At 40.0% G+C, this 27,599-nt stretch overlaps 1 protein-coding gene across 2 annotated transcripts in view; it reads left to right on the top strand.

Moving 5' to 3' along the window:
• LOC145433879 (murinoglobulin-1-like) overlaps positions 1 to 27,599 on the top strand; it is a 62,997-nt gene that overhangs the window by 14,771 nt on the left and 20,627 nt on the right. For both annotated transcript variants that reach the window (XM_080311132.1, XM_080311131.1), the window contains exons 5-28: positions 992 to 1,012; positions 1,132 to 1,297; positions 1,363 to 1,447; positions 2,552 to 2,651; positions 2,706 to 2,826; positions 3,843 to 3,955; positions 5,886 to 6,071; positions 6,204 to 6,292; positions 6,363 to 6,522; positions 9,546 to 9,710; positions 19,592 to 19,669; positions 19,731 to 19,880; positions 20,275 to 20,431; positions 20,902 to 20,948; positions 21,605 to 21,692; positions 22,083 to 22,209; positions 22,709 to 22,830; positions 23,060 to 23,172; positions 23,230 to 23,356; positions 23,734 to 23,846; positions 24,856 to 25,000; positions 25,701 to 25,809; positions 26,194 to 26,343; positions 26,434 to 26,538. In XM_080311132.1, coding sequence (XP_080167258.1) covers positions 1,153 to 1,297; positions 1,363 to 1,447; positions 2,552 to 2,651; positions 2,706 to 2,826; positions 3,843 to 3,955; positions 5,886 to 6,071; positions 6,204 to 6,292; positions 6,363 to 6,522; positions 9,546 to 9,710; positions 19,592 to 19,669; positions 19,731 to 19,880; positions 20,275 to 20,431; positions 20,902 to 20,948; positions 21,605 to 21,692; positions 22,083 to 22,209; positions 22,709 to 22,830; positions 23,060 to 23,172; positions 23,230 to 23,356; positions 23,734 to 23,846; positions 24,856 to 25,000; positions 25,701 to 25,809; positions 26,194 to 26,343; positions 26,434 to 26,538 — 2,795 coding nt within the window. In that variant the 5' untranslated portion in view covers positions 992 to 1,012; positions 1,132 to 1,152. The remainder of the gene's footprint in view (positions 1 to 991; positions 1,013 to 1,131; positions 1,298 to 1,362; positions 1,448 to 2,551; positions 2,652 to 2,705; positions 2,827 to 3,842; positions 3,956 to 5,885; positions 6,072 to 6,203; positions 6,293 to 6,362; positions 6,523 to 9,545; positions 9,711 to 19,591; positions 19,670 to 19,730; positions 19,881 to 20,274; positions 20,432 to 20,901; positions 20,949 to 21,604; positions 21,693 to 22,082; positions 22,210 to 22,708; positions 22,831 to 23,059; positions 23,173 to 23,229; positions 23,357 to 23,733; positions 23,847 to 24,855; positions 25,001 to 25,700; positions 25,810 to 26,193; positions 26,344 to 26,433; positions 26,539 to 27,599) is intronic.

A 27,599-nucleotide genomic window follows, 5' to 3' on the forward strand; every position in this document is an offset into this window, starting at 1 on the left:
ATTCTTAAATGCGAGGTCCAATGATGACAGGGCGTAGGTGGATCCAAACATGGTCACTTTACATTAGTATACATACCCACTATAATGTGTGATGCGTCAGTGAGGTGGGGTCAGGGCTGGCACGTAGGGCAGTGCATCACCTGTCTACTAGATTTTGAACATTTTTGCTACCAAAATGACGCAACTTGTCAATTTATTGTTCGAAAATAAAGCGCGACATGAGAGGTGAGGCATAGCTGAGGCACGGCCGGGCCATACCTTAGCTGCGATAGCGCAATTAATCGAAAATATCATCAAATTTATATTAACTGATATTAATAGAATGTAATTGTCGCACTGATTCCGATTCGACTTTTCAATTCTCAAAAATTTCGGCGGTAACATTTACATAGCGTTGAGCCACACGCCTACATTTTAACAGCGACTACAAAGCTACGTTATCCATCAAGAACGTGGATAGCTATGGCGTTGTTCGTAATTTGGATTTGTAATTGTGAATGTCACCTCCACAGCAGTTCATTTCTGGCCGTAGATCAGAAAGACAATGAGTATTTGAAAACTGCATTGTGATACAGGCACCGCCATGGCGGGTACATCGAATTCGGGAATGATGTTGATCGCCGGCGCGACAGCAATTTGAATTTGAGGACTTTGAAAAGGGGGCCTGAGCTGAGACCTCAACCCTGAATACGCCACTGTATTAACTTCTCAAAGACATGTTTATACTGCCACAGCAAAAATTATACTGGTCGTGATGAAGATTTTACAACAAGTTGATGCAATATTGATAAATTAGGCACAAAATTAAAAATCTCGCAAAGAGCCATACCTTATGCCCAAAAGAGCCATATTTGTCTCGCGAGCCATAGGTTCCCGACCACTGACTTATTGCATGGTTATAGCCTCATTACTCCCGTTCCCAGGTCGTGCCTGTTTTGCGAAATTATGCGCCACAGCTAGACACTGATTAAGTTTCATCAATTCGCTACAGGTTGAAAAGATCACAATAATTGTAAGTATGATTTAAGCATCCCCGTGGCATCGATATTGGATTTACTTTTAATGTGTTTGACTGAACCACTGGTTTAAAAATTACTGAAAGCTTATCGATATTGTTATGCGATATCTGAGGATCCGGAAAACCGACAATTGATGGCACTTCAAGACAGGCAGCCGAGTTTCGGATTGGTGAGCGACAAGTTCGAACTTATGGCCGAGACTACCCTAGGCGAATGGGAAATTGCAGTAATTGTCGCCGGCAAGACGTATTCCACCGGATTCAAAGTAAAGGAATATGGTACTTAAGGACGTGATCGATTTTGATGATGTGTACGCATACGAATGAGCTCTGCATTTTCGCAGTTTTACCAAAGTTCGAAGTAATAATCACGGTCCCGAAATTTTTGGATCCCGAATCGGAGCCATTTCCTGTTAAGATTTGTGGCAAGTGAGTTCCAGAGTTCTAAGATATTTTACTCCCGCATGCCAAGACTGTATTTCATACCTTGTCATTCAATGCAGATTCCCGGTGAAACTATCTTGACTGTATTCGGCCACATGTCGCAGAATTTAGTGTAATTTGATGTCCCCTAGAATGTTTATTCTACACCCCTACCCAATACACCTTAAACTAGATTGGCTAATGCAAGAAAATTGCAAGTTGGTTGTGTACGTACATGTGTAGCTCGCCGAGGACCCACATGTATAAACTATCACCATTCTGGTTTCGTGTCACAAAACACCTGTTGCATCTCCAGTCCCCACGGTGATGTACAATTCGATATCAATGCGTGTGTGCGATTTATGAGTTAAACCGCCATTCAGCTGTGGTTCTCTCGTGATCACGTCAGCCTTCATCCCTTTTTGAAAAAGTCACCCATGTAGTCGGCAATCATTTTTGTTGCTACTCCAAACTCCTCAAGCGCATTTGAAGGCATATGTTGAATGTTTTGTCCATGTAGTTGTAGAATTGTATATCTTGTGCCATTCGGAAACTTACACGTATGAAAATATTTATTATTCCTCCAACCTGCATATGCATTGCATATAAGTATAACATGAATGCATGATAAATAGAGTAGAATATGTGCTACATTGGACCATAATATATCGCCATTTCTATTTTGCCAATGAACAACTTTCAAATTTCTCAAAAGCCTATTCGAGCTGTGGAAATTCTTGGATCCAGATCTAGATAGCGTAATGGTTAAGCGTCCGGCTTCTTGATCGGTAGGTCGTTGGTTCGATCCCCGGCCGGGTCAGACCAAAGACCTGATTAGTAACACTGGTATCCATGACTTCCCTGCTTGGCGCTCATGCATTACTGGGATAGCATGGAGGGGTGGTGCAAGACTTCGAAAGCCATACAAGGCTATTTCTGCACCTTCCTTGTGCAGCGGCGTATGCATATCATGCACTCATGGTATGCATATGCACAGATCGTGTGTATGTCTATCGTGAGTCGGTGTGTATGTCGCAAAAACATCAAGGACAAAAATAAACTACGTCCTTTCCTTTCCTTTCTTCCTATAATATCATGGTTTCCTTGCAGGTATACATACGGTGGTCCTGTAATCGGAAAGGTCAATTGCGAAATAGCTGGACCTACTCCATATACAGGCTTTCAGGGAATTCAGTCATTTTCGGGTTTGGTAGGTGAGGTGCCATACAGTATTGGCAGAGTCAATTTCTCCTCTCATTAATAGCGCACAGATTCGAATGGATGTGTAGTTGTAATGGGAGATCCAGGAACTCTCCGCTTTCGCTACAGCCACTTCAGTTTTCAAAAGTTGAAGGTATCAGCAACCGTCGAGGAAGCGACAACAGGTTTTTGGACATTTTCATTTCCCATATCAGAATTCTGCACACGCACTTTGCGCACGTAATCTTGTGCCGAAATACCTGGATATCGTGCTGATGGCATGGTCAAAATATATAGATGATGCTAATTGGTTTCTATACTATACCTTTTCGTGAAAAAACTCATTTTCCAGTTTCAAAATTCGATGTGATGTGTTTACTTCACAGATTTACTGCGCACATAATTTGCCGCGCAGACATGATATAATATAGTAGCTATCGAAGGCAGGCGGCATCACAAGCAATGCAAAACTGAATTTCAAGAGATTGGGTGCTTTCGGGGCCAATATTATAGTCGGTCTAACAGTTTCAAATTCGTCATTCGCATATGTGAGCAAATTTACCGGTAGCAGATCTGATGGAACTGGTTTCTTAGAAAAATTTGTGGGGCATGGAATATTTCATGCCACACGGTTAGGAAGACTATTTATGAGGGCCTCGTGGTTTGACTTCTGGCGGGTCCATTGTTATTATTTACTTTGTTGATGTATGTGCCAAGGTTTTCTCGCCAACGATCTTTCTGGGAACGTACTTCGGCAAGTCGCATGTTGTCTGATACTTTATATGACTCGGTATGTCCTGGCGCGAAGATGACTGGCGTCGAAATGTCTGTGCCTGATAGGCCCTCACATTCCTAGACAAAAGCATCCCAACAGCCTCCACCTGTCTGAAGAGATAACTAGGAATATACTGTTATCTCATATTTGCGAATATATTTAGGCTCAGTTCTGTATATCACATGCGTAGCTATTTTCATTTTGTTTCGGGAGGAGGGCACCAAATTAAAATCAGGAAATCTGACACTAAATCGCGCGAAGTGTGAACATAAATCTGAACCAATCTGTCCAAACCAATTTACGAAAGAAACGGGAGGGATCATGATCATTTCCTGTCTCCCCTGGTTACGCATTATTTTTATGTTTCATATTATTCGTGTGACGAGTATGATTTTCGATATGTTATCAAATTCCATCCGATCACAGGCATCCGGATATCTACGACTAACACGGATTGTAAATTGACCGAAGAACCATATATTATTGAAGTTGATAAACCAAATAGCGGATTCAAGCCTGGGATTCCGTATGAATTTGAGGTAAGCAATGATTACCCGTAATTTTCCATGTATAATGCGCAAAATTTTACCGATTTTTTGCCCTAAAATAGGGGGGGTTGCGTATTATACACGGGTACAGCAAGCCTTGATAAAGTCTCCCTCCATCAAGAACTTGAAATCACACCTTTCTTCATGTTTGTTTCCAATCGCGCATCATCTCTATCCATCGTGCCCCGTAATTCGTATTATAGAATGTAACGCGCTGCCAAATAGAGAAGCGTGTTGCCAATTAACGAAAAGCGTGTTGCCAATCGACGAGAGTCTTCTGTACAGTACGCGATCAGGCGATCTCTTGCTGAGTTAGTTTGCCGTTTGTACGCGAGCGAAATTAGATCGCTGATTGCTACAAGCGTGCGCGGCAATCCTTGCTGATTCATCGCGACATCGACAGGCCTTAACAATTGCATACACAAGAGGCCATGTGCGCAAGATATAATCGCTTGCGTAATCAGTCGCATCCCCAACAGGACTGGTGCGCCCGACAAAACCGTTGGCCTGAGCAATCGCATCGGTAATTGTAATAGGCCTCGTGCGCAAGATGTCGTGTGTCGCTGGCTTGAACTATTGCGTCGCCGGCCTCGCAGGCTTTGGCTACAATCTACTCTCGTTTAGAGACAATGCCGTTAATTGTATTATGATTAGCGGTCGTTATGTCATGATTGTGCGACAGTGACATCGCAAAATAGAACAACATCGTGTACTAAAACACAACTATTCAGTATTCATGTACTGCGAATGCACGGTGCGTACTATACATGGGTACAGGCTTTTTCCCAGAATTTACACGCCATTTTAAGGGTGCGTATTATACATGGGGGCGCACTATATTCGGAAAATTACGGTACTTTCTCGTTTTTTTTGAATGGTTATATCTGTTCATTACAACATGCGAGTAGGAAGCGGGTAAGTTTCGTTTCCTATTCCTTGTACAATGTACATATGTAGTGCATAGGGTTGTGTTCAAAACAAAAATCAATTAAAAAAAAACATGTTTAGAAGAAGGCCCTTGTTTTAAAGATGTTTTTTTCTATGCCATGACGTCACACATATTCAATGGTGACGTTATAGTGGATTGATATTCACCATTAAAAATATAGGGTAAATATAGCTCCTTTGACGAAATAGGCGTCTAACCCCTGTCATATACGGACCCAAAATATCTTTAACCAGGACTACATCGTCATGCAGCATCTTTACGGTCGGCGGTCATCATCATCAGAACATTCAATCCGTACCAATGATTTATTCTATATCTACGTACCGTAGTTGTTGAACCGACTATATCGAGGGATCAAACCATCCCATATCGTAAACGTCGGCTATATCGGGTGGTAATCGACGTCCGTAGGCTCATGCAATATGTTTTTGGAAAGTATTTACACAATTATGGCATAATTGGCAAACTCAAAAACACCCATTTAAAAAAAGGCAGTTGTTTAAAACACTGTTTAAAACAGGTTTAAAACAAAGTGCTTTCAACAACCATTTGTTTTAAATGCAATCCTGAATGTATGCAGATTCTTTATGACACCCAGAAAGCGAGGCGATCTACAGTCATGAATGTTTTGCGTGTCTGGTCTTCAGGAACCATCTTCTTCATTGGAGTCGAATTCCGGCTCAGATAGAGTTAGCCGTGTTAGTACATACATCGGCAATATTAGACCATTTAGGAATTGTAAATGATCTTTGCATTGAACACATCTCCCCGATGTATATAATGCAAACATATTGACTCAGTTATTAATTCCTGAGCATAAGTGCCTTAAATATAAGTTTGCTGTAATGAAATTGAACCCTAATTCCCAGCGGCAAAAGTTATCAATAACATGGAAAGACATATTCCAATACATTTCGGATTATGGTAGATGTTATTCAGTAGGCTACATGTTAATATGCCTATATATTTAAGATATTCTATCACAATGCTGTTGGTATTGCTCTACCCGGAAAGGAGATTGCAGTTCGTATAACTGCCACGTTATTACACGGAGACGCAGTCGAACCTGAGCTAGTTAAAGATATCACCACTGACGAAGAAGGCATGGGTGTAGTGTCTCTTCCTACATCAAGAGAGGACAAAAGCTACCACATTGAGGTAGGACGGACTGGAACCCCAAAAATGTCGCTAAGATAATTTATTAGGTAGTCCTATATCCAAGAAGTTGAAATAAAAATTGAGGAATTCTAGCAAATATTAACATCATTTCTTTTTTCATTTTGCATAAAGGTCTTTGATCCAACCATTCCTCCCAGAATCCATTGGTGGAGCAGCATAGACAAACCATTGACTCGTTTCGTTCGAAAGCTAGTCTGGGAGTGAGTTGATTATATTCCTGTGCAGGGCACGCAATCTTGCTAATGAGGTAGATTACTAATTCATTACTAGGATTGAACAAGCGAACAATGAACTTCACTCATACATCAATTTTAACCGGTTCAAGAAGACTCAACTACAATGCGGTCAGCAAGTTGGTGTCCGTGGCATCGCCATTATTACGAGGAGACAAACTGAGAGCAGCCTTATCATCCCTGATCTTTTTTATCGGGTGAGTCGCAGTGCATTTGTGCAGCATTTGTGCATTAGCTATAATCGGATTTACCAAATTTGTTTCCGGAGTATCCAACCAAAGCATTTTTCGCTTCGTATTACTTTACGAATTTCCCTAGAAAAGTCGGGTACGCGTGACACAGTTCTAAGCTTCTAACCTCTGTACAATATGGTAGGCTACGCATGGCCGCATAAAATCGTACACTTATATCTTAATACTTGCTTCTTCAGCCAAACGACGTGTAACCCAGAAACTTCTTTTGTGATCTGATTATTCGAATGATTGTCGCAGTCGGCGGCTCACAAATCACAATAAAGAATATCGGCCTCGTGGAAAATAACCGATGCATTCGTATGATAGGCCTACTGAAAAAATTTGTCCCGCTTGAAGTTGTTTGGATCTGGAAGTCGTTACATCTATTTGTGACTGCGTTAAACATCATTGCATCTTACGCAAAATAAGGCTCCATCATTACACTGAATTCACAGTGGTATCTCCCGAAGTACGCTAGTCGAGTATGTATATATAGACCAGTGCTTTACAACCTTTTGAGCACCATCCGCACTTACTTTGCATGGAGAAATGTCATCCGCGCAAACCAACCGAAACATCTGAAACATCTCATTTAGTTTAACGATTTAGGCCATTCAGCGTATGCCAGCCACTATACACCCACCGTGGAAACAGGTTTTGATAAAGTAGTATTAATAACGCAATAACGTAATAATAATTCACAACCGCTGATGCGAGACAAAGTTATTGCAAAAGCTACGGTTATTCGTGCGCCACTACGACTAAAGTTACGTAACCAGTGTACTTAAATTTTCTGTAAACATTATTTGAATCATTCCACGTCAGAAAAAGTAACAAATATGCACGATTTTCATCCGCACTCATCCGCACCATGTTTGCCATCCGCACTGTATTTATTTTCCTCCGCACAAGTGCGTACTATCCCACATACTGAAAGGCACTGAAATAGACCATGAAAAGTTTAATATAGGTATGGAACAGCGTTCATTTCTACAATTTATAGCGGGAAGTCTGAATGTTATATTCAAAAATTTAGAACTGAACATTGATTGTAAAGCATCTCCGAATGAAAATCGTGTCATCATTCTATTTTCACTCTATCACGGGGAGAACATTGTTGCACATCTGTTTCCGAAATGTAAACGGGCCAAATCCACCAATCCATGAGGAAATATATCCCAGCAGTGTACAATGCCAAACATATATAGAAAGGTAGTACATGTAACAGGATGCCATGTATCCTCTTTACGTCGCCTAGGCCGGGTGGATGCTGTCTGATCTCAAAGACTACTCCAAGTCGTTTCGACACCTTCGTATCATTTCATGGTATCGCAGTCTTGTGGTGTTTTGTAATGATGAGATTTTAATAATAAACTGAACTGAACTGAAGTTCTCGGACATAGCCAGAGGTGGTCAAAGTAGGTAATGTTGGGGCTGATAGAAGTAACGCCGAAATTATACAACGAGTAGAAATATCGAATTCCAAGACATGTCAAAAATATTTCAAATAGAAGAAGAAACATGAAGATTCGAATGCTCAAAACTACTGCGCAAATGCAATTGTCCCTAATTTTGTATAGCACCCGCCCCTTCTAGTCCGGACGCCCCTGGCCCTACAAGCGAACATCGCCACTCTCTTTTTCAGTAATAATAATGATAATGAAGACTTGAAAAATGCTCAAGTAAGCAGTTTCAAAAGGTAGATTTGTTCGAGACAGCTCACAATTTTGGTAGCCGTTAGAAGGTGGTTACTGTCATAATCTTCACGACTATAGTGCAAAATGACTACTAATGTATTTACAAAACGGTGCGATTTTCATAAATATATTCAGTTGTGGTGATGCAGAGGTTATCCCACCGAGCCTTTATGATAATTTCACTCGTGACCATGATGGAAACATATCCCAAAACTATTTTCTTCTTTACAAAATCAAAGCGTGAAACGTAAGTAGTTTTATCCAAAAAACTGCCAAGTAAAGAAGGGGAAGTAGTCAAACACACAAAACCATTTGAAAAAGTAGTGCAAGTCCGCATAACATACTGAAAACGTTCTCGACCACATCCTGATATGGCCTAATATAGGCTTACCATATTTTGGAAATCTAAAAAGAGGACACTTTTTCAGAAATTTGAGTCTAGCAAAACCGGAGAAGAATTCTCAAAAACCGGTGAAATTTTCCCACTTTGTGATCGGTTGACTAAAAAAAAAAGGTCATCCTTTCCGCTCAGAGCTCAAAATACCGTTTTTCTCTCCACATTGCTAGGTGGATGACTAAAAAAAAAAAAAAAGGTCAACTTTTCGCTCAGAGCTAATATCACCGTTTTTCCCTTCGAAATACCCGCCGTAGCGTCACTTCTGTGCTAATTTACGACAAAGCACTCGCACTTTGCTCTAAATCTGACCTAAATTTTCAAAAACGAGGACAAAATCTCAAAAAAGAGGACTAAAGGGCGTCCTCCGAGGACACTTTCAAAAAAGTCAAAAAAGAGGACAAATCCTCTTAAAAGAGGACGTATGATAACCTTACCTGTATGAATGGGTGTACTTAGTTCATTTAAACACCAATTGATCTAGGTGTAGAAGAATTACATACCTGAAAGTGGCGCCGGGATGATGTGGACTCCGCGGTATGGTTAAAATCTGGTAAATGCACATATTACCCTCCCATTAATTAACACTGCATAATCCAGACCGACTAATAGCACTTCTAAAGATAAATACACCAAACTATTTTTATTGCGCCGTGATTTAGGAACCACAATGTCGGTTACAGTTGGGATCGTCAAGACTTTAGCCACACAAAATTTCAAATTGCCGATAGCAAGCCATTACATCTAAGGTTTTTAAGTTTAAGTAGGCATGCTATATTCATATCATAATAAAGATACGTATCGGTAGATACGTTTTATACCGGCATGATGCCGATAGATTCCTTTTAGGTTATACTGAGTAAGAACAGTGACAGCTATTTCACATTTTTGACAAGGTGGTGAGGATGTATTCGATTCTTGATCACGGTACCGCAAGTACTACCATCGTGTCATGCTCCAACGATACTTACGGAGAAGACGAGGACTCGGAGATTATGCAAACTTGTCGAGTAGACTTTGTTGCAGAACTGACGACGGATGGATGGACTTCAGATGTTACCGTGAGAACATTTTTTAGGTTGCTATTACGGTCACGCTTTTAGATAGATATAGTATGGATTGATATCTTGTTTTTTCGGCATATTGCCGAAACGAGCATATGCTCTTCACTTATTTCCGTTAACCAACTATATTGAGAAAATGTCGAGGAATGAACTTATTAGAATAACTATATGCGTGCATGAATATATTATTATATATAAACAGAATATTTAAAATATATAAACGTAAGACCTTAGTAGCTTTCACACTCTATTTAACGTCCACTTGCGAATGAATATAACTTTATTAGTTACACGAGCTTTCGGAGCGCTGCTCCTTCATCAGGTGTCAAAGCGAAAGTAACGCAAAAAGAGCAACGCAAAAATATTTTCAATTTGAACATATGCATATTATGACATCATAGGGAATGAGAAATTCTAGATACTGAAGTCGCGTACTCTATGACGTCATAGACACAAATATCAAGTTTTGATTTGAAATGCAAATAGTGAGTTGTGTGCCTAAAATCGGATTGGATAAGGTGTTTATATGCTAATTTGAAAGGAACAAAATTTGTTAAGTCAAGCATTCATGGTGTAGTGAGACATACATCCTCTATCTATATTCAGCCCTTGTCGGAAAGTATCAAATTTGTCGATATATTTTTGTTCTGTAGCCTTGCGGAGAGTAGCGTCTTCCATGTTCCCGACCAATACATTGATAGTCATGTCGCTCTCCGAGTGCCCAGCGGAAGAAAAATGATCACCGACAGGCTTCGATTTGTTACCTTTCGAGATATCATGTCGGTGACCATTTACTCTCTTGTGGAGAGGTTGACTGGTTTCTCCTACGTACCATGCATTCGTACATCCTTTTCGACAGCGAATCAAATATACGACATTACTTGATTTACAAGTAAAATGGCCTTTGATGTTGTGCCGGGCGGGTCCTCTTGTAATCACGGTGCTGTGATTGAGAATAGCACACGTCTTGCATGATGGCTGTCCGCAATTTTCCACGCCATTTTCTCGTCTTGACCGAGGTAGCCTACTATTTACCAAAATGTTACGCAAGTTGCGTGGTTGCCGGATGGCTAAAATAGGTCTTCTCGGGAATACTTCATTGCATTTCGGATCGTTGATTAGTATTCGCTGATGTTTTCGTAAAATTTTACGGATCTTTTCTGCTCCCGGGAAATATGTAGTGACCAGCGGCACTCTGCGATCTTGTGTTTCCTCATTTCGACTGCAATCAAGGAGCTTCTCTCGTGGTACATTGAGGGCCCTTTTTATTTGATTCCTTATCAGCTGTTGATCGTAGCCAGATTTGATTAGTTCGTGTTTCAAAACTTCCAAATGTTCATTTTTGTCCTCTTTCTTCGAGCAAATTTTATGGATTCGAAGGGCTTTGCTGTAGACTATTCCTTTTTTACAGTGTACTGGATGGAAACTGTGGTAGTTTAAAATCTTACCAGAGTCCGTTGGTTTACGGTAGAGTGACGTGAAAATGCGACCTTCTTCGATGTTGACAAGCGTGTCGAGGAATGAAACTGCAGTCATCGAGCTCTCCATGGTCAGACGAATGTTAGGGTGAAAGTCGTTTATTGAATCATGAAACTTTTTCAGTGACTGTTCTCCATGGGTCCATATCATGAAAATGTCGTCGATGTATCTCGTATAAAATATTGGCCGCAATGTTTGTGTCTCCATGAAATCCTCCTCAAAATGATGCATGAAAAGATTTGCGTATTGCGGAGCAAATTTCGTGCCCATTGCCGTTCCTTGAAGCTGTAGAAAGATCTCTTCGTTGAATTCGAACGTGTTGTGAGTTAACGTGAAGCCGATAAGTTCCATGATGCTTTTCTTTAAAGGATGTCCAATTTCTGCAAGAGATCTCTCCACAGCCTCCATGCCATCCTTATGAGGAATACTTGTATACAGGGATGATACGTCCATGGTGACTAATATCGTTCCTGATACTAAGTGATTGACATTCATGAGTTTGTTCAAAAAGTCCGTGGTGTCACGACAAAAACTTGGTGTGCTTTTCACCAACGGTTTAAGGTGTTTTTCCACGTATCCAGATATGTCTTCCGTTATAGTTTTGTTGCATGACACGATGGGGCGTCCAGGAATATTCTCTTTGTGCAGCTTCGGTAGAAGATAGAAGCGGCCAAGAGAGGGATCAGACGGGATATTGATCTTTGATTTCTCGTCTTCTTCCATATCCAAGGATTTTATAATTTTCTTTAATCGTTTCGTGTGTTCTTTCGTTGGGTCACAATATAGTTTCTGATACGACACGGAGTCGTTCAACTGTCTGTAGCCTTCTTCTAAATAGTCTTTCAGGTCCATGACGACTACTTTTCCTCCTTTATCAGCAGGCTTGATTACGATGCTCTCTTCCTGTTTGAGTTCTGTGATTGCCTTTTTCTGCTCCTTCGTAAGATTTTCGTTGTAGTTTCAGTTGAGGTGTTTCGACTTACTAATGAATGTAGCGTTAATTTGGTTGTGGAAACTTTCTAGATATTTGTCCAAATTGTTGTTTTCGCCCTGAGGTGCCCTCCATCTTATGTTTTTCTTGGGCTTCTTGTTAATAATTTGTTCAGTTATCTCGTTTCCATTCTGAGAAGCTTCAATTTCCGGATTGACATCGTAAAAATGGTACTTGTTCCTCATTCTTCTGTCGAATTCATCGGCGTCTCCAGCTAACACGTAAGGATCTAGTTTTTGAGTAGGGCAGAATTTCAAATTAAGACTGAGAACATCGATTTGAGACTGCGTCAAGGTTTTGCTAGATCCCTCTCTTGGCCGCTTCTATCTTCTACCGAAGCTGCACAAAGAGAATATTCCTGGACGCCCCATCGTGTCATGCAACAAAACTATAACGGAAGACATATCTGGATACGTGGAAAAACACCTTAAACCGTTGGTGAAAAGCACACCAAGTTTTTGTCGTGACACCACGGACTTTTTGAACAAACTCATGAATGTCAATCACTTAGTATCAGGAACGATATTAGTCACCATGGACGTATCATCCCTGTATACAAGTATTCCTCATAAGGATGGCATGGAGGCTGTGGAGAGATCTCTTGCAGAAATTGGACATCCTTTAAAGAAAAGCATCATGGAACTTATCGGCTTCACGTTAACTCACAACACGTTCGAATTCAACGAAGAGATCTTTCTACAGCTTCAAGGAACGGCAATGGGCACGAAATTTGCTCCGCAATACGCAAATCTTTTCATGCATCATTTTGAGGAGGATTTCATGGAGACACAAACATTGCGGCCAATATTTTATACGAGATACATCGACGACATTTTCATGATATGGACCCATGGAGAACAGTCACTGAAAAAGTTTCATGATTCAATAAACGACTTTCACCCTAACATTCGTCTGACCATGGAGAGCTCGATGACTGCAGTTTCATTCCTCGACACGCTTGTCAACATCGAAGAAGGTCGCATTTTCACGTCACTCTACCGTAAACCAACGGACTCTGGTAAGATTTTAAACTACCACAGTTTCCATCCAGTACACTGTAAAAAAGGAATAGTCTACAGCAAAGCCCTTCGAATCCATAAAATTTGCTCGAAGAAAGAGGACAAAAATGAACATTTGGAAGTTTTGAAACACGAACTAATCAAATCTGGCTACGATCAACAGCTGATAAGGAATCAAATAAAAAGGGCCCTCAATGTACCACGAGAGAAGCTCCTTGATTGCAGTCGAAATGAGGAAACACAAGATCGCAGAGTGCCGCTGGTCACTACATATTTCCCGGGAGCAGAAAAGATCCGTAAAATTTTACGAAAACATCAGCGAATACTAATCAACGATCCGAAATGCAATGAAGTATTCCCGAGAAGACCTATTTTAGCCATCCGGCAACCACGCAACTTGCGTAACATTTTGGTAAATAGTAGGCTACCTCGGTCAAGACGAGAAAATGGCGTGGAAAATTGCGGACAGCCATCATGCAAGACGTGTGCTATTCTCAATCACAGCACCGTGATTACAAGAGGACCCGCCCGGCACAACATCAAAGGCCATTTTACTTGTAAATCAAGTAATGTCGTATATTTGATTCGCTGTCGAAAAGGATGTACGAATGCATGGTACGTAGGAGAAACCAGTCAACCTCTCCACAAGAGAGTAAATGGTCACCGACATGATATCTCGAAAGGTAACAAATCGAAGCCTGTCGGTGATCATTTTTCTTCCGCTGGGCACTCGGAGAGCGACATGACTATCAATGTATTGGTCGGGAACATGGAAGACGCTACTCTCCGCAAGGCTACAGAACAAAAATATATCGACAAATTTGATACTTTCCGACAAGGGCTGAATATAGATAGAGGATGTATGTCTCACTACACCATGAATGCTTGACTTAACAAATTTTGTTCCTTTCAAATTAGCATATAAACACCTTATCCAATCCGATTTTAGGCACACAACTCACTATTTGCATTTCAAATCAAAACTTGATATTTGTGTCTATGACGTCATAGAGTACGCGACTTCAGTATCTAGAATTTCTCATTCCCTATGATGTCATAATATGCATATGTTCAAATTGAAAATATTTTTGCGTTGCTCTTTTTGCATTACTTTCGCTTTGACACCTGATGAAGGAGCAGCGCTCCGAAAGCTCGTGTAACTAATAAAGTTATATTCATTCGCAAGTGGACGTTAAATAGAGTGTGAAAGCTACTAAGGTCTTACGTTTATATATATCGTCTGCTATCGGCGCAACCAAGTATTTAAAATATATGTAATACAGTATTAATTAAATGTCTTCATGCATTGTAAGCTCATCAGGACTGGAATATACTTTAAAATAAACAATGTTAAGATCTCCATCGAGCATGTTTGTATATAATAATAATAATAATAAAAAAAAACAGTATATCCAAACAATATAAATATAGTATTGCAATTATGTTTGTTTCGACGCGACACTCCTAACGAGTGGCGATTTTCCAGGCGTCGAATCCTGTCTGCTCAGCTTAAATCTACTTAAATTTTAAACTCGGCAAACGTTGCGTATTGTTCTTGTATTCAACTACAATCAAGCTATCAAAATCGAATGATTTGATGGGCGTGGGTTTGCTTTGTAAATACGAAGATGCTTTCGGCCAGAGATTCGCAATACTGCTTGCTCGTCCGATGCTCCATGGAATCGAAAATGAAGCAATAACAACGAGGAGAATGTATAGACAATAGAGATGTACGGATCATGTTTTTTTAGGATCCTGATCCAATCCTGTTTCATGATATCATAATCCTGAACCAATCCTGATCCTGTTGCAATCGCATATATCAGTTATCCAAGTCCAAAAATAATCCTGTTTGCAAGAATTGCTTCATGATCCATGTTACCATGAGTAGCGGTTAATATTATATTAACATACCGTATGCGATTTCTGGAAAAAAATAAACATCAATAGAAGCTGAAACCCTGAAGGCAGGATGAACTTACAAAATAATAGTAGTTTACATACTGCAAACAGACAGTTGATTACTGAAATTGCGTTCAAAAACTGCAACATGGTCATGGTCATCGTTAAGATACAGACTGACAAAAAAAGAAATGATGACGCAATCAGCCTGACCTCACTTGAAAACATCGTCACCAGCACTTTTCACTACAACTAAGGCATCTAAGCTGTAAGCTTAAGCTGTAAGCTTAGGGTAAGGATCTTCTTTTTCTTAATTGCATTCCCACACAAACTGAACGCCCTTTCACTGGATGCACTTGATGCAGGAATACTGATTTTGATTACCCCAACAGCAAGTCTACTGAGATTTGGATACCTGGCAATTGTACTGAGATTCATCCAATACTTTAGTAAGCCGATGTCATCTCCAATCTCTGAGTCACGCAAAGAACTCTTAATATAGTCTTCGAGCTCATCACTTGAACTTTGACATGATATTGGCAGCAAGCACAAAACAGTCCTAGCGTATTTCCCATCTTGCTTGTCTACCAAGTGTCGGAACTGTGTCCAAGCATCACTTTTCGTCTTTGTGACGGTATTTTCGTCAGCCTTAACAACGTCATTCCGGGCCATCAATTCTAAAAACTCTGACATTCTGATTTAGACAAGAACCCAATTGATATCAACCAACATCAAGATCTGACGAAAGAGCAACTCAAGACGTTTCTGCCGCTGAAATTTCCTAAGCGCGAAATATATATTATCAGACTTTTACATGTAAAAATTACAGTTTATAAACTCCGAGAGGATACGTTTTACCTTTTCTGAATCTAAACATGTTGGACATGATTCTTATCAGGTTTTCGACAAAACAAAAATCCTGTCCTGATCCGGATCCGGCAAAACGGTAAAATTTGGAATCCGGATCCAATCCTATTGCCAAAAATCACCCGGATTCCTGACCTGTTGGAATCCAAAATCCTGATCCTGTACATCTCTAATAGACAAGCGAAGAGACAATTGAACAGTAATCAAACAATCGCCAACAATTGTTCACCCAATTCCGTTGACCTAAATAAATAGGGGATTTCCCCTGGTCGTGAAACGCAATAAATTCAGGCAACCTATAACCAGGCTTCTCGCATCGAATTTCTAATATCAATATATAATATGCGATTTCAAGGGCATATATGAAATAGATAAGGTGCAGTTGTACTCTACGCCGTCCTGTGAAACATAAGTCACTCAATACTCATTACAAACAACGTCATCGATTCAGTGATGTTGATGTCACTGAAATTTTTCATTTACATAGTATTTTAAACGTACAACTCTTTTGCATTGTGTGGTATATGCGAACACCAGTTGTTTTAATCCGTTTTCTAGTCACGAACTCCTTACTAGATATTTTCATCATTGAACTTTCTAAGAGATTGATTTCAAAAAGCTAAGCACTGAACAAATGTGCGCCATTTGGTTTGCGAAAGGTTGGTATGATTTATTATATCAGGACTTCAAGTTTTCGGTTATGCCACGCCATTTACCGATTACTGCAGTAATTGATGACAAGGTATAGTAGAAAGACGTTGCTGTGATATCGGTGATATACTTTCACCAACTGTCTCCCTTGCTCAATCCCGCCCGGGGCGGATCGACAAATTCTCTGGTCCAATCCTGTTTCTTCCATACTCTGGTCCGTCTCCGATCCAACTCCTAGGCCGGGTTCTTGAAGTAAACGAGATCCGATCCGAAATACTTCGATGGTAATCATCGGAGAAGTCTACATATTACTCTAAAAACTACAAAACAGTAACAGTATAGGTCATACGGTAGCTTACGGGTTCAGGTGATACATCGAATATTGCAGGTTTGTATTGGCTACTGGCGTGTGGTTGGTAGTTACAACAGTGCTACATCACTAGCAACAATAACGATTTAGACCGTATAAAAAGTACTAATCCGGCTCCGATTCGACTCCGGCCGTATCAGAAAAAAGATGAATATGGCTCCGGTCAAAAATGAAAAAATTCCGGCCGGATATCCAGTCCGGTTCCAGTCTATGATCCACCTTACTATACCCGCTTGTTGCCGCCGCAGGTTGAACTTTCCAGAGAAACCGCTTTCCAGACTAATATTACTATGACATCAAACCGACTTGTGTAATACAGATCTGGGCACATTTTTCATGATCAAGGCATGTTTACGTAACATCTTCTCTGCGCGTGTCACTTATTGGCTATGAGCTAAAATTCTTTTTACAGGAATTTCTGAAAATATTAGCATACTTACGTTGAAAAAACGATCGTGCTGCTTTGCGACTCAAATTTACCCTCAGCCCTGTGTAAAGGTCCGGTCTGTGGATTGGTATTTAGTTATGATCTATTTCGGAGCTTCACACGCAAACCGCAACGCATCGACATCACGGCATGATCACAGATATCATATAGATCAGAGGTCTCAAACTCAAATGTGCTCGCGGGCCATTTCCCAGTTTTTGATGACGCCGCGGGCCGCAGCACCAATCTTAGGGATATTCAATGTATAATTTCAAAGTAGGCCTTATTTGACAGGACCTTGCACACAGGCATTCCACAAACATCGTGTCAATGTAATTTACTACTGCATTATTCACTCTTGACACGAAAAAAAAACATTTTCAAACATTTCAATAAAATTGATTTTGTGCCGGGCACAATTTTTTTCAATTAATGAGTTATAGACATCATACGAGAGCATGCCTCATGACGTAGTAAAACTGTCGGGTTATAATATTGCAGCTAGTGGACATTTAACGTGCCACAATTCTATGTAAAATATTTTTAAATCTACTGAAGATTGATCTGATATCAGGGCATTTCAGCGGTGTAGCCTGATCCTCGTTTCGATACAGTCGGGATAAGTATCGGCTGTTGTTACTGTCATTGCCAAAGTCAAACTAAATCAGTGTTGGATTTTGCCTTCGATTAATATTGGAATATATCAATAACCAATAACAACTTAAATATAATCATTATTTAGCCATGATAATAGCATTGCTTCTTAACCTTTTTAGCGATCGTACCCCTTGTGCTTCCGATAACATTTCTCGTAGCCCCTGTCCATTTACACCACAGTTTCTGATGGTACCTATATCAAAATCAGAAAGCCCATTCAAATGAAATCGCGCATAGCGCGGGGACTATATTCCAGTTGAATCAATCGGCCAAGAAAGTATTGCACAGCATATATAGCTAATTCCACAATACATCTCGTACACCATGATGTGGTGCTTAGTACCCCGATTGAGTCTACGGACCCTGATTAAGAACCCATAGAATTTAAATGTCCAATCGGCGAAGAATTCATTGGTGTTACAGCTGTAGAGCGTACTACTTTCTTACTCGCCAACGATAATAACATGGATAAAGAGAACATACAACAACTAGCATATATTCAGCTATACGTCACGGGGACACAGAATACCAATGGCTGCCATACTGGCCTGATTAGATAGCTATATACCCCACGCAACGTTAGCTACAACCTTTTTATATATATTACTATTCCCCATGACAGTATCATAGATTGTTGCGTCCGTAGGATTACCAACCAAGTCACCGTTCCGAGTCGCAAGTCCTTCTCTGATTTTGCCGTTTGACCCGACTCAACTCGAGTCATTTTAATTTAATCACCCAGTCAATCCGAAATCGAGTAACGAAAAGGTCGCATCGAACCAAATCACAATTTCCAGTCACGAATCATCAACGGGTCAAGTCTTATCATTATAAACTAGAAATGAGACGTGTAATAGTCGATCTTCCACGGCATGGTAGCTTTTAAATGTGATGTGATAGTGAAGTTTGTTGAGATTTCGGTTATTTTGTAGTAGTTTTAGCGTGAACTTTAAGTTCACATATCTGAAAACGATATACGGCACTTGAATATATTGGTGAATACTTGAAATTACAAAATGCCGTCGCGGGCCGCACAAAATGGTCTTGCGGGCCGCGTGTTTGAGACCTCTGATATAGATTATAGCGCAAAGTTTACAGCAGCACCAGAATTGCTACAATCGGTTGGGTCGCGAAGCATGGATAAGAATTATTACCTCAGCTGGCGCAATTCTAATAGGCCATTAGTGACAGGTGGCATCCTGTAAAATATGTTACTTACGAAAGCTACTCCGCTAGGAATTAAGGTTACTTGACCTACCATGATAGCGTGACTGATTAAACATGACGTCATTCTATCTATGAGCTTGCAACCCTTGGTATCTGTCGATAAGGGCGTGTATACCTAATGCGTAGCCATAACTTAACTTGACTGCAAAACTTACTTCTATGTTTCGAGCTGCTCAGGGCATCATTTATTAACCGCTGGCGTACGTTATTAGCTTTACCCCGTAAATTTCGCCAGTCCATCTTTTCGAATTATGTTGATAATCTCAGTATTGCTATTGCATTTTTCAGATTGTGATGTATTCCGTGGTTGATGGAATTATCATAACTGACAGTATCAATGTCCCTGCTAATTGTCAAAGTCACGTGGTAAGTCAAGTACATAAAATAAACTTGTTACGAAAACCAATCTACTTCCGTATTTTATCAGGCTTCCATTATCATGGATAAAGGTACCGTACGCCCCGGAGAAAATCTGACCATTTCAGTAACAGGATCGCCAGGATCTCTCTGTGCCTTGTCTGTAGTAGATAAAAGTGTCTATTTGCTCGGAGGGTCAAATAGCATCACTAGAGATAAGGTTTTACTTTTATATTGTTTTTACTTGAGCTTTCACGTATCGCTTAGGCCAAGTTAGTAATTCAAGTGTGTTCGTTAGCTGTAACCAAAAATGGATCATCATCATTATCGTAGTTGTTAACATTATCTCGCTATGAGCTTTTATTTCGAGGTATGCCTTTCGATGATCACACGAATGCGACATTAGATTTAAAAATATATTTCGCTTCGCGAAAATATTTGATTGCATGGTACGTGCTCCATATCAAGTGCCTATGACATCATTGTAACTTTGCACGGGTTGATAAGGTATTCCTTAGCGACTATTACTTACCGTACAAGATGATGAACGTAATAGGGGCAACAGCTATCATGATATTTCGCTGAGAATGTGTATGAGTGTATTATATATTTAGATTGGCGAGAACATGGCAGACTCAAATAGGCACAAGTTTGTTTTTGGTTCATGCGGAATGAACATGTGGAAATATGAAGCAGTAGATGACGATTACGTACGTTTCGCAGAATATGTCGGATGGCGGAAGAAGAGAAGTCCTTATGTGGATGCTATGGGCAAGTAGATTTAACATTTCTTGTTCTCATATAAGAGTCGGTGTTTGATAATGTTACCGATCCCGTAAAAGATTATAAGCCAGAATAGTGATTTACAGAAGCTGCCAACAAAGAAAGCTTATTATAGGCCTCATTCTCTTTGCTGTGTGTGTGAGCACAGAGTAGATCATTTTCGATTTACTTTATACTTAAAAGTTGTTTTGTTTATGTGCGTTACTGACTCGTTTTCATAATTATGTATGATACAACAGAATAATCAGAATCCTTGGTATTCATATTAGATCGGAAGAGCAAGAAGCTCGGAAAGTTACCGTTGGGCTGGTCGTGGCCCCGTTTTGAGTTGGCGGCACCTGTGCTATAGTGATTGAAATTCTATATAGAAAATATGAAAAATAAACAGTATAAGTTTTGTTTTTGTCGTAATATTTAGACTTGTTACTGAATATGCTAACAGCAAATATCTTTTCAAGGCCCGCCGTGGGGCTTTCGGAACCTCGCGCCGAACATAGTCTTTCAAGTAAGTGCCATCGACAGTTTATACCTGTTGCCTCTTTAGGGTGCGTTGGCTATAATTATTTACCTACGACTATGGTATTTCCCTTCCTGTCAGAAGCGCAGGAAATTTCCTTGGGGCAAGTTCAATATGTAAAATATTCCGAGGTGGTCGAAGTAGTCCGCGTCGACATTGTAGAGTAGAAGTTCCATTTCCGACTAACGTCAAAATTACGTCAAGTGGAGGTGGAAAATGAAAGGTCTAAAAAGTACTCAAAAAAGTAGTAGTTTTAAAACGTAGATTGGCCACATATTTTCGAGGTTAATCGGAGGCGGCTGCTTTCGAAATTGCAAGATGTAGTATCCGACTAACGCAAAATGGATAATGACACTAGAATTATGAGTAGAATCTTCGAGAATATTTATTCGTGACAGTTTCATTCACGAAAGTGATGAAAACTTTTTCAAAAGCTACTTTATACTTTTTAAATCCGTATAGAAAAAGTAAATAGTTTTGCCTGGAAACTGTTCAAGTAGGATTGGAAGCAATCCAAAAACACAACTTACGTAAGTAGTGCAAGTAGTCAAAACCAACTTGGGTTTACTGACCACCTCCGGAAATAACGGTATTCGTATTGCCATGCGACTATTTACCTAATTGGTTCTGACACTCGTTTTCAGGATTTGGATCTACTTATCCTAACAAATCTCGATCATTGGGATGAATGTCACCCTGACATAAGACCTGTGGCTATGGCTATCGAGTACGGTAAGTATATGCGGGCGGTCAATGCAATTGGCCTTGTTAGAGCCCATATTCAGATGTGGTAAGCTGCCTGTTCCCTCGTTATCTGGCCAGTGCTAGTTGTATACTTGCATCATTTCCAAACTGAAATAATGCGTACTTCTATACTTTCCCCGAGTCCTCTCAAATAGTATGCTGGGGTATGAGAAAATTCCAAGGTTCAAGTTAAATCATATCAGAATTGATTTCAAATAATTATATGCTCAATGTTATTTGATTTGACTTTTATAAATTGACGTTCAAATCCTTACAACAACAAAGGGCTTCCTTATTTTATCCAAGATATCAACTATATTTTAGACAACTATTGTCATAACAATTACAGCCGTTAGTAAAATGAATGAAAACTTGCAGCTGATATGAGTGTCGAGTATGATGTTGCCATAAACGAGGATGGCAGACCCTCGAGGCAACCTCAAGACAAAATCAAAGTCCGGAACTTTTTCCCGGAGACATGGAAGTGGGAATTGGTCAAAATTGAGTAAGTCGTCATTGCACGTCTGCCATTTTTTGTATAAATATAACATATAGACGGGTATCGAGCATAGCATCTATCGAATGTATGGATTGGGTCGAGGGTTCTCACACTTCTAGTAGTCAATCTGAGGCGGCTCTGGACTCTGGAAATTACAAGATGTATCCTCGAGAGTTACGCAAAGTCACTTATGACACTATGACTACATTTAGAAAGAAAATATCCAATTACAATGATACAGGGATTATTTAGCGAGGTTCTATGTGACAATTTATAAAAGTGATGGAAACTTACCGTAAAACTACTCTTAATTTTTCAAATCCAAATTATAAAGTAAGTAGTTTGGCTTAGACAGTTGTTCAAGTATAGAAACAGAAGTACTCCAAAATCATAACAACTTGAGCACGCAGTAGAAGTGGGTAAAAAAACCTTGAGTACTCCGAAAACGTAGAAGTACTTCGTTTAATGACCTCGTCTGGTTTTAACGATCGGTATTCTCGTATAGATCATCCGGGAAGACAGACTTGCAAGAGACAATACCAGACACAATCACGGAGTGGGTTGCAAATTCGTATTGTATTTCGCCAGAATCAGGAATCGGAATTTCCAGCCCCGCTCGCGTCGCAGGTAAGCATTGAGCAATCGCTATGCGGGTATGTGTGACAGAATCTTTGTCCAAATACCACAATTAGTTTTGGTGCATTTCGTCACTGGGTGGTGAGAGGCCTGCTTGCGACACCCACCGGATCAGAATCTTAGTGAAAAAAACGTTATTCACCACCGTCCGTGTTATATATCCCTGGGAAGAAAACCCACTGTTCAAAGTCATGTAAAATATCTTTTGTGTATATTTTAGGTTTCAAACCGATATTCCTGTCGATGTCATTGCCCTATTCTGTCATTCGAGGCGAGGAGATTGTCTTAAAGGCAGCTTTATTCAGCTACCTTCCTAATGCTGTCTGTCTAGAGGTGAGAAGAAATCCGACAGGACTTTTCAAACTCAATTCGAATCGACGCATATTTTAGATGGTCACGGTATTAGAAGAATCAGAAGACCTGGCTGTTGTTGGAGATGGCTCCGTTCAAAAAGTGACATGCATATGCGGGGGAAGCTCTGAATCCGTTCAATTCGGTATCCTTCCGCTTAATCTTGGTACGCAGAGTATGTCATGTTTTAAGAACGCTAAGAACACAAATCCCTTATTGCCACTATTTCTGGTCAACTCTTACGAAAGGCTTTATTGATAAAGGCTAATGAAGATAGTGTTATTGTTGCAAATACCCAGATTGTTTCACTACATCCAACTATGGTACTGTTTCATCATTCCGCATCATTGCTATCCAAGTGACTACTTTGGTTCCTATTGAATTTTGGAAGGAAGGATGTTACAGAAAAATATTCCAATTTGAAACAATGTGCGTAATGCATCTATTCTGGTTTCCGTTCAACACGCCCGACTTCAAAATTATTATGATTGGTTTTTGTGAGTTGTTCAATGACCTCTTAAAATCTGTCCAATTCAAATTCAGGGGAAGTGCCGTTAACATTGAAAACATGGTCTCGTGCGAGCACCGTTTGTGATGGTGCAATAGAAGTCAATCCAGAAGCAAATGACGGAGTTGAGCGAAAATTACTGGTGGAGGTAATCTACAATGATAATGGAATTATTTGTATTTATAAATGCCGCGAGATTCAATGCAGGGTATGCTGTACTACGAAGTTGATACACGATTGCGATTATAGCCGACATAAATTTAGAACACCGCGTTCACAGATTAACTGGTACAATTTTCGGAGTCAATCATTGCGTCCTTATTTATAATATCAGTGCTCTATGGCTCGCAAACCCAAACGAGATTACAAATTGCCACAAAATTGCAACAGATGATCACTACGGCAAGTTTTGCAGTTGCGGCCAAATCCGTGGAAAGGCGCACTTATTTTTCACAAAAGGTGCAGTAAAAACTTGCATCTAATTATCACAAAAGTTGCACCAAAAAGTTTTATTTATGGACAAGTTCCTTGGAATGATTAATTTTATAGATACTCGAATCGTTCCGTATCCAACGCACTGTAGCAAAACTCAATGTTGGCGACTTCAACAAAATCAATAGCCTGAAAAAATTGACCCAGTAAAATATAGTTTTCGGCGGTCTAGCCTGAATGTACGTCAAATCAGAAAGGACCTCAAAGTTAAACGACAGTGAATAAATCAGGAGATCCATTTACATACAGTGGCAAATATTTCCAGTAAAAGGTTGGTTGCATAAAAAGTCGAAAAAACTCGCAAAAAGTTGCATGAAAATCGAAAAAGTTGCAAAGAGTTGCAATATAAGATTCCTCCATGGGCCTACACCTACAGCTTGAAACACCATACTAATTAACTTCTGAGTATTAAGGAAGCTGCCGGAAGCTGTAACAAAAAGTTGCAAAAGTTGCAAACACTTGCCCTAATGATCACTAATATTTGTAGTGCCCTTGCATTCTTTGAAATTGTGATCGAGATGGTATATTATTCCACCATGATAAGCGAGCGAAGCTTCGATATCCTTGCCCGTGTCGATCTGCTCCGTTCGCTCGAATGCGCAATATGTCTGTCTAAATCGTGCGAAGGAATGAACCCGTGTCTATAATCGTATTGAATTGAACAGGCAGAAGGGGTGGAAGAGGAATTTATCACGAATGAATTTATTTGTCTGGAGGAAAGCGATCCAAGTCCGATGTCGACCACTGTGATGACACAAGCATCTGACGACTACTATCCGGGATCATCTCGTGTCTTAATAAATGTCGTAGGTAAAAGCAACCTACATCATCATCATTAATACGCATTCTTGACTCCAACACGCTAATATCGATAGGTATAATTGTGCCAAGATTGTTTGAGATACTTATAATTTCTTATCAGAATTAGGTAAAATGTTCAGTGTCCGTGTAAATATGTGGCCCTATATCACGACTGCTGAGATGGTCATTATCTCTTGTATTGCAGTGTATTGGTAGAGATTCCATTCGGCTAAGTGACATCGCTGCTTGCCATAGGAGTGGCGCGGACAACGATATTTTATTGAAATCCACCGTTCACCGACTTACTCAGTTTTTTCCATCACGTAATCATGCTGAACTCAGATGTGTGATTCGACATCTCAGATTCGACATTAGACATCCGATGTCCGTGCCCTCTTTCTGCATCGAGAGATTTCGAATCGGTGGTTCTCGATCCTTCTGATGAACCCGAATATATAGTCGAATATATCAACGATCTCAAGTTGATTGCGACAGGTCATGACAATCGCCGCATTCCTGTAGTGACCTACTAGTTAAAAATTGAATTCTATGTATAGAATATTGATGTATGATCATAAATATTTTATATAGATACAATTGGGGAAATTAAAATTACAAGTTTACTTACCTCCGTTCTTTATGCAATTAAATCCGTACCGAATGCGAAACGAATTCTTTCTTCGTTTGACTTATAAATAATATTTATCAGGCAACATCATGGGTCCAGTACTTGACAATTTGGATCACCTCATAAAAGCTCCGTACGGCTGTGGAGAGCAGAATATGGTCACTATGGTCCCTAATATGGCTGTGTACAAGTAAGTAGGCTTACATTCAACCCACGATTTGCACTATCCTTGCTTCATATATCATATGCAGCACCATGTACCAATTTGTATAACATAAGAAATATCTTATAATATTTATTCATCATATTTCCAATGAAATGTTCAACAGCGTGTTTATTTTCTTCATTTGCGTTGACGTATTCAGGCTGAATTTGCTGGCATGCTCATTGCGCACTATGACACATTCCCTACACAGAAATACAAAATGTCCACGTATAGTTACAATTGCTTGATCAGTGCGGCGTTACCATTACCTTGTCAATCAATTAAGTGCATGGCGGGCACACGTGTCGCGGATGTGCTTGGCCGTTTGGTTCATGATCGACACATCTGAATATAGCTATTATTGTCTAGGTATCTGTCAGCTATTGAAAAGCTTACACCTGATGTCGAGAAAAGGCTGTTGAGGAATATCCGTAACGGATATCAAAGGCAGTTGAATTATCAAAGGCATGATGGCTCATTTTCAGCGTTCGGAAATAACGACAAAAGCGGCAGCACCTGGTGAATATAATTCTCCTGAATCATCGATCTTAAATGGGCCTTTGCTCGCAGAACAAAATACACAGAACTATGTGCGTTACATTTTCTCAGGTTAACGGCGTTTGTCATTTCAACATTCAAGGAGGCAAGTCAATATATATCTGTTGATGACTCGGTCATGAGGCGGGCGTTTGACTTTATCGAGACACATCGCCGGTAAAACCAACTAGCAATAAATTGATTCGCTGAATTGATTTGTAATAATATATTTATTGGCCGATTTTGAGAAACAATGGAGCGAAAATAACAAATTTGGGCGATTGGGAGGGTGCGATAGCGGAGGGGAGGATGGAAATAATAGAACGTCTAGTACTCTAGTCAAATATATTCAATTAACCGGCATCCAGACACGCCCAACAAATGCATGTTAAAACGGCTTATTCCGAAACTGCCGCGAAACTTGACTAAATAAAAGGCCAATTCAACGCAAAGTATAGTCGTGGTAACCGGTTTCAGACGCACCAACCCGGAAAATGACCATTTTTCCACAGCGATCATAGTTAGCTGTATAAATTACTCGGTTGTATGTCGACTTTTTCGGATCCGAAAATATGGGGGCGAAGATTTGTGTCGAATTTCGTTGCGGAACGATGATTCGAAAAAGGTTGCAAATCACGGTTCTAAACTCATTCATCTAACTTATGTTTTATTTCTTATTATATGTATACTATTAATTTGTCGGGGGAATGGCAAACCAAAATTGAAAGAAAGAGGGGGAAATCGCGCGAAGAAAATTTTCGAGTCGAAGAAATCTGGCCAATAATATATCACTTCATGTTCATTTGAAAAATAATATAGGCCATTAAATAGCGTATAATTGCACACTGCATCTCGTACCCCATACTTTGGTGTTTCGTACCACAAGGGGTCCGTGGACCCCTGTTTTAGAACCACTGCTCTATGGGATGGTTGCTGACAGAGCTGCCGTGGAAAAGAGCTCGAATCATTGTAAGCGTGGCGATGTGGCGTCAGTTACGTGACTTAATGAATGCTGGCGTGGTGTATCTTATCTGTAAACATGTGTTTGACTCTTTGTAGGCCCTGGTCTAAAAAAGAAAATGATGCTGCCGAACTTACTTTTTCAGTTTCAGGCAATTGGTATAGTAGATCCATTCAAAGCCTATACCACACACTGAAATTAGGCCCAACTGCGTCAATTTTCTCTTGCAACACAAAACGTATATTTTTTGTTGCGCGAATTAATCGCAATGCCTTGA

This window comes from Botryllus schlosseri, chromosome 2, assembly GCF_051294905.1.
Source record: "Botryllus schlosseri isolate E-star chromosome 2, Bs_hap1, whole genome shotgun sequence".
Lineage (NCBI taxonomy): Eukaryota > Metazoa > Chordata > Ascidiacea > Stolidobranchia > Styelidae > Botryllus > Botryllus schlosseri.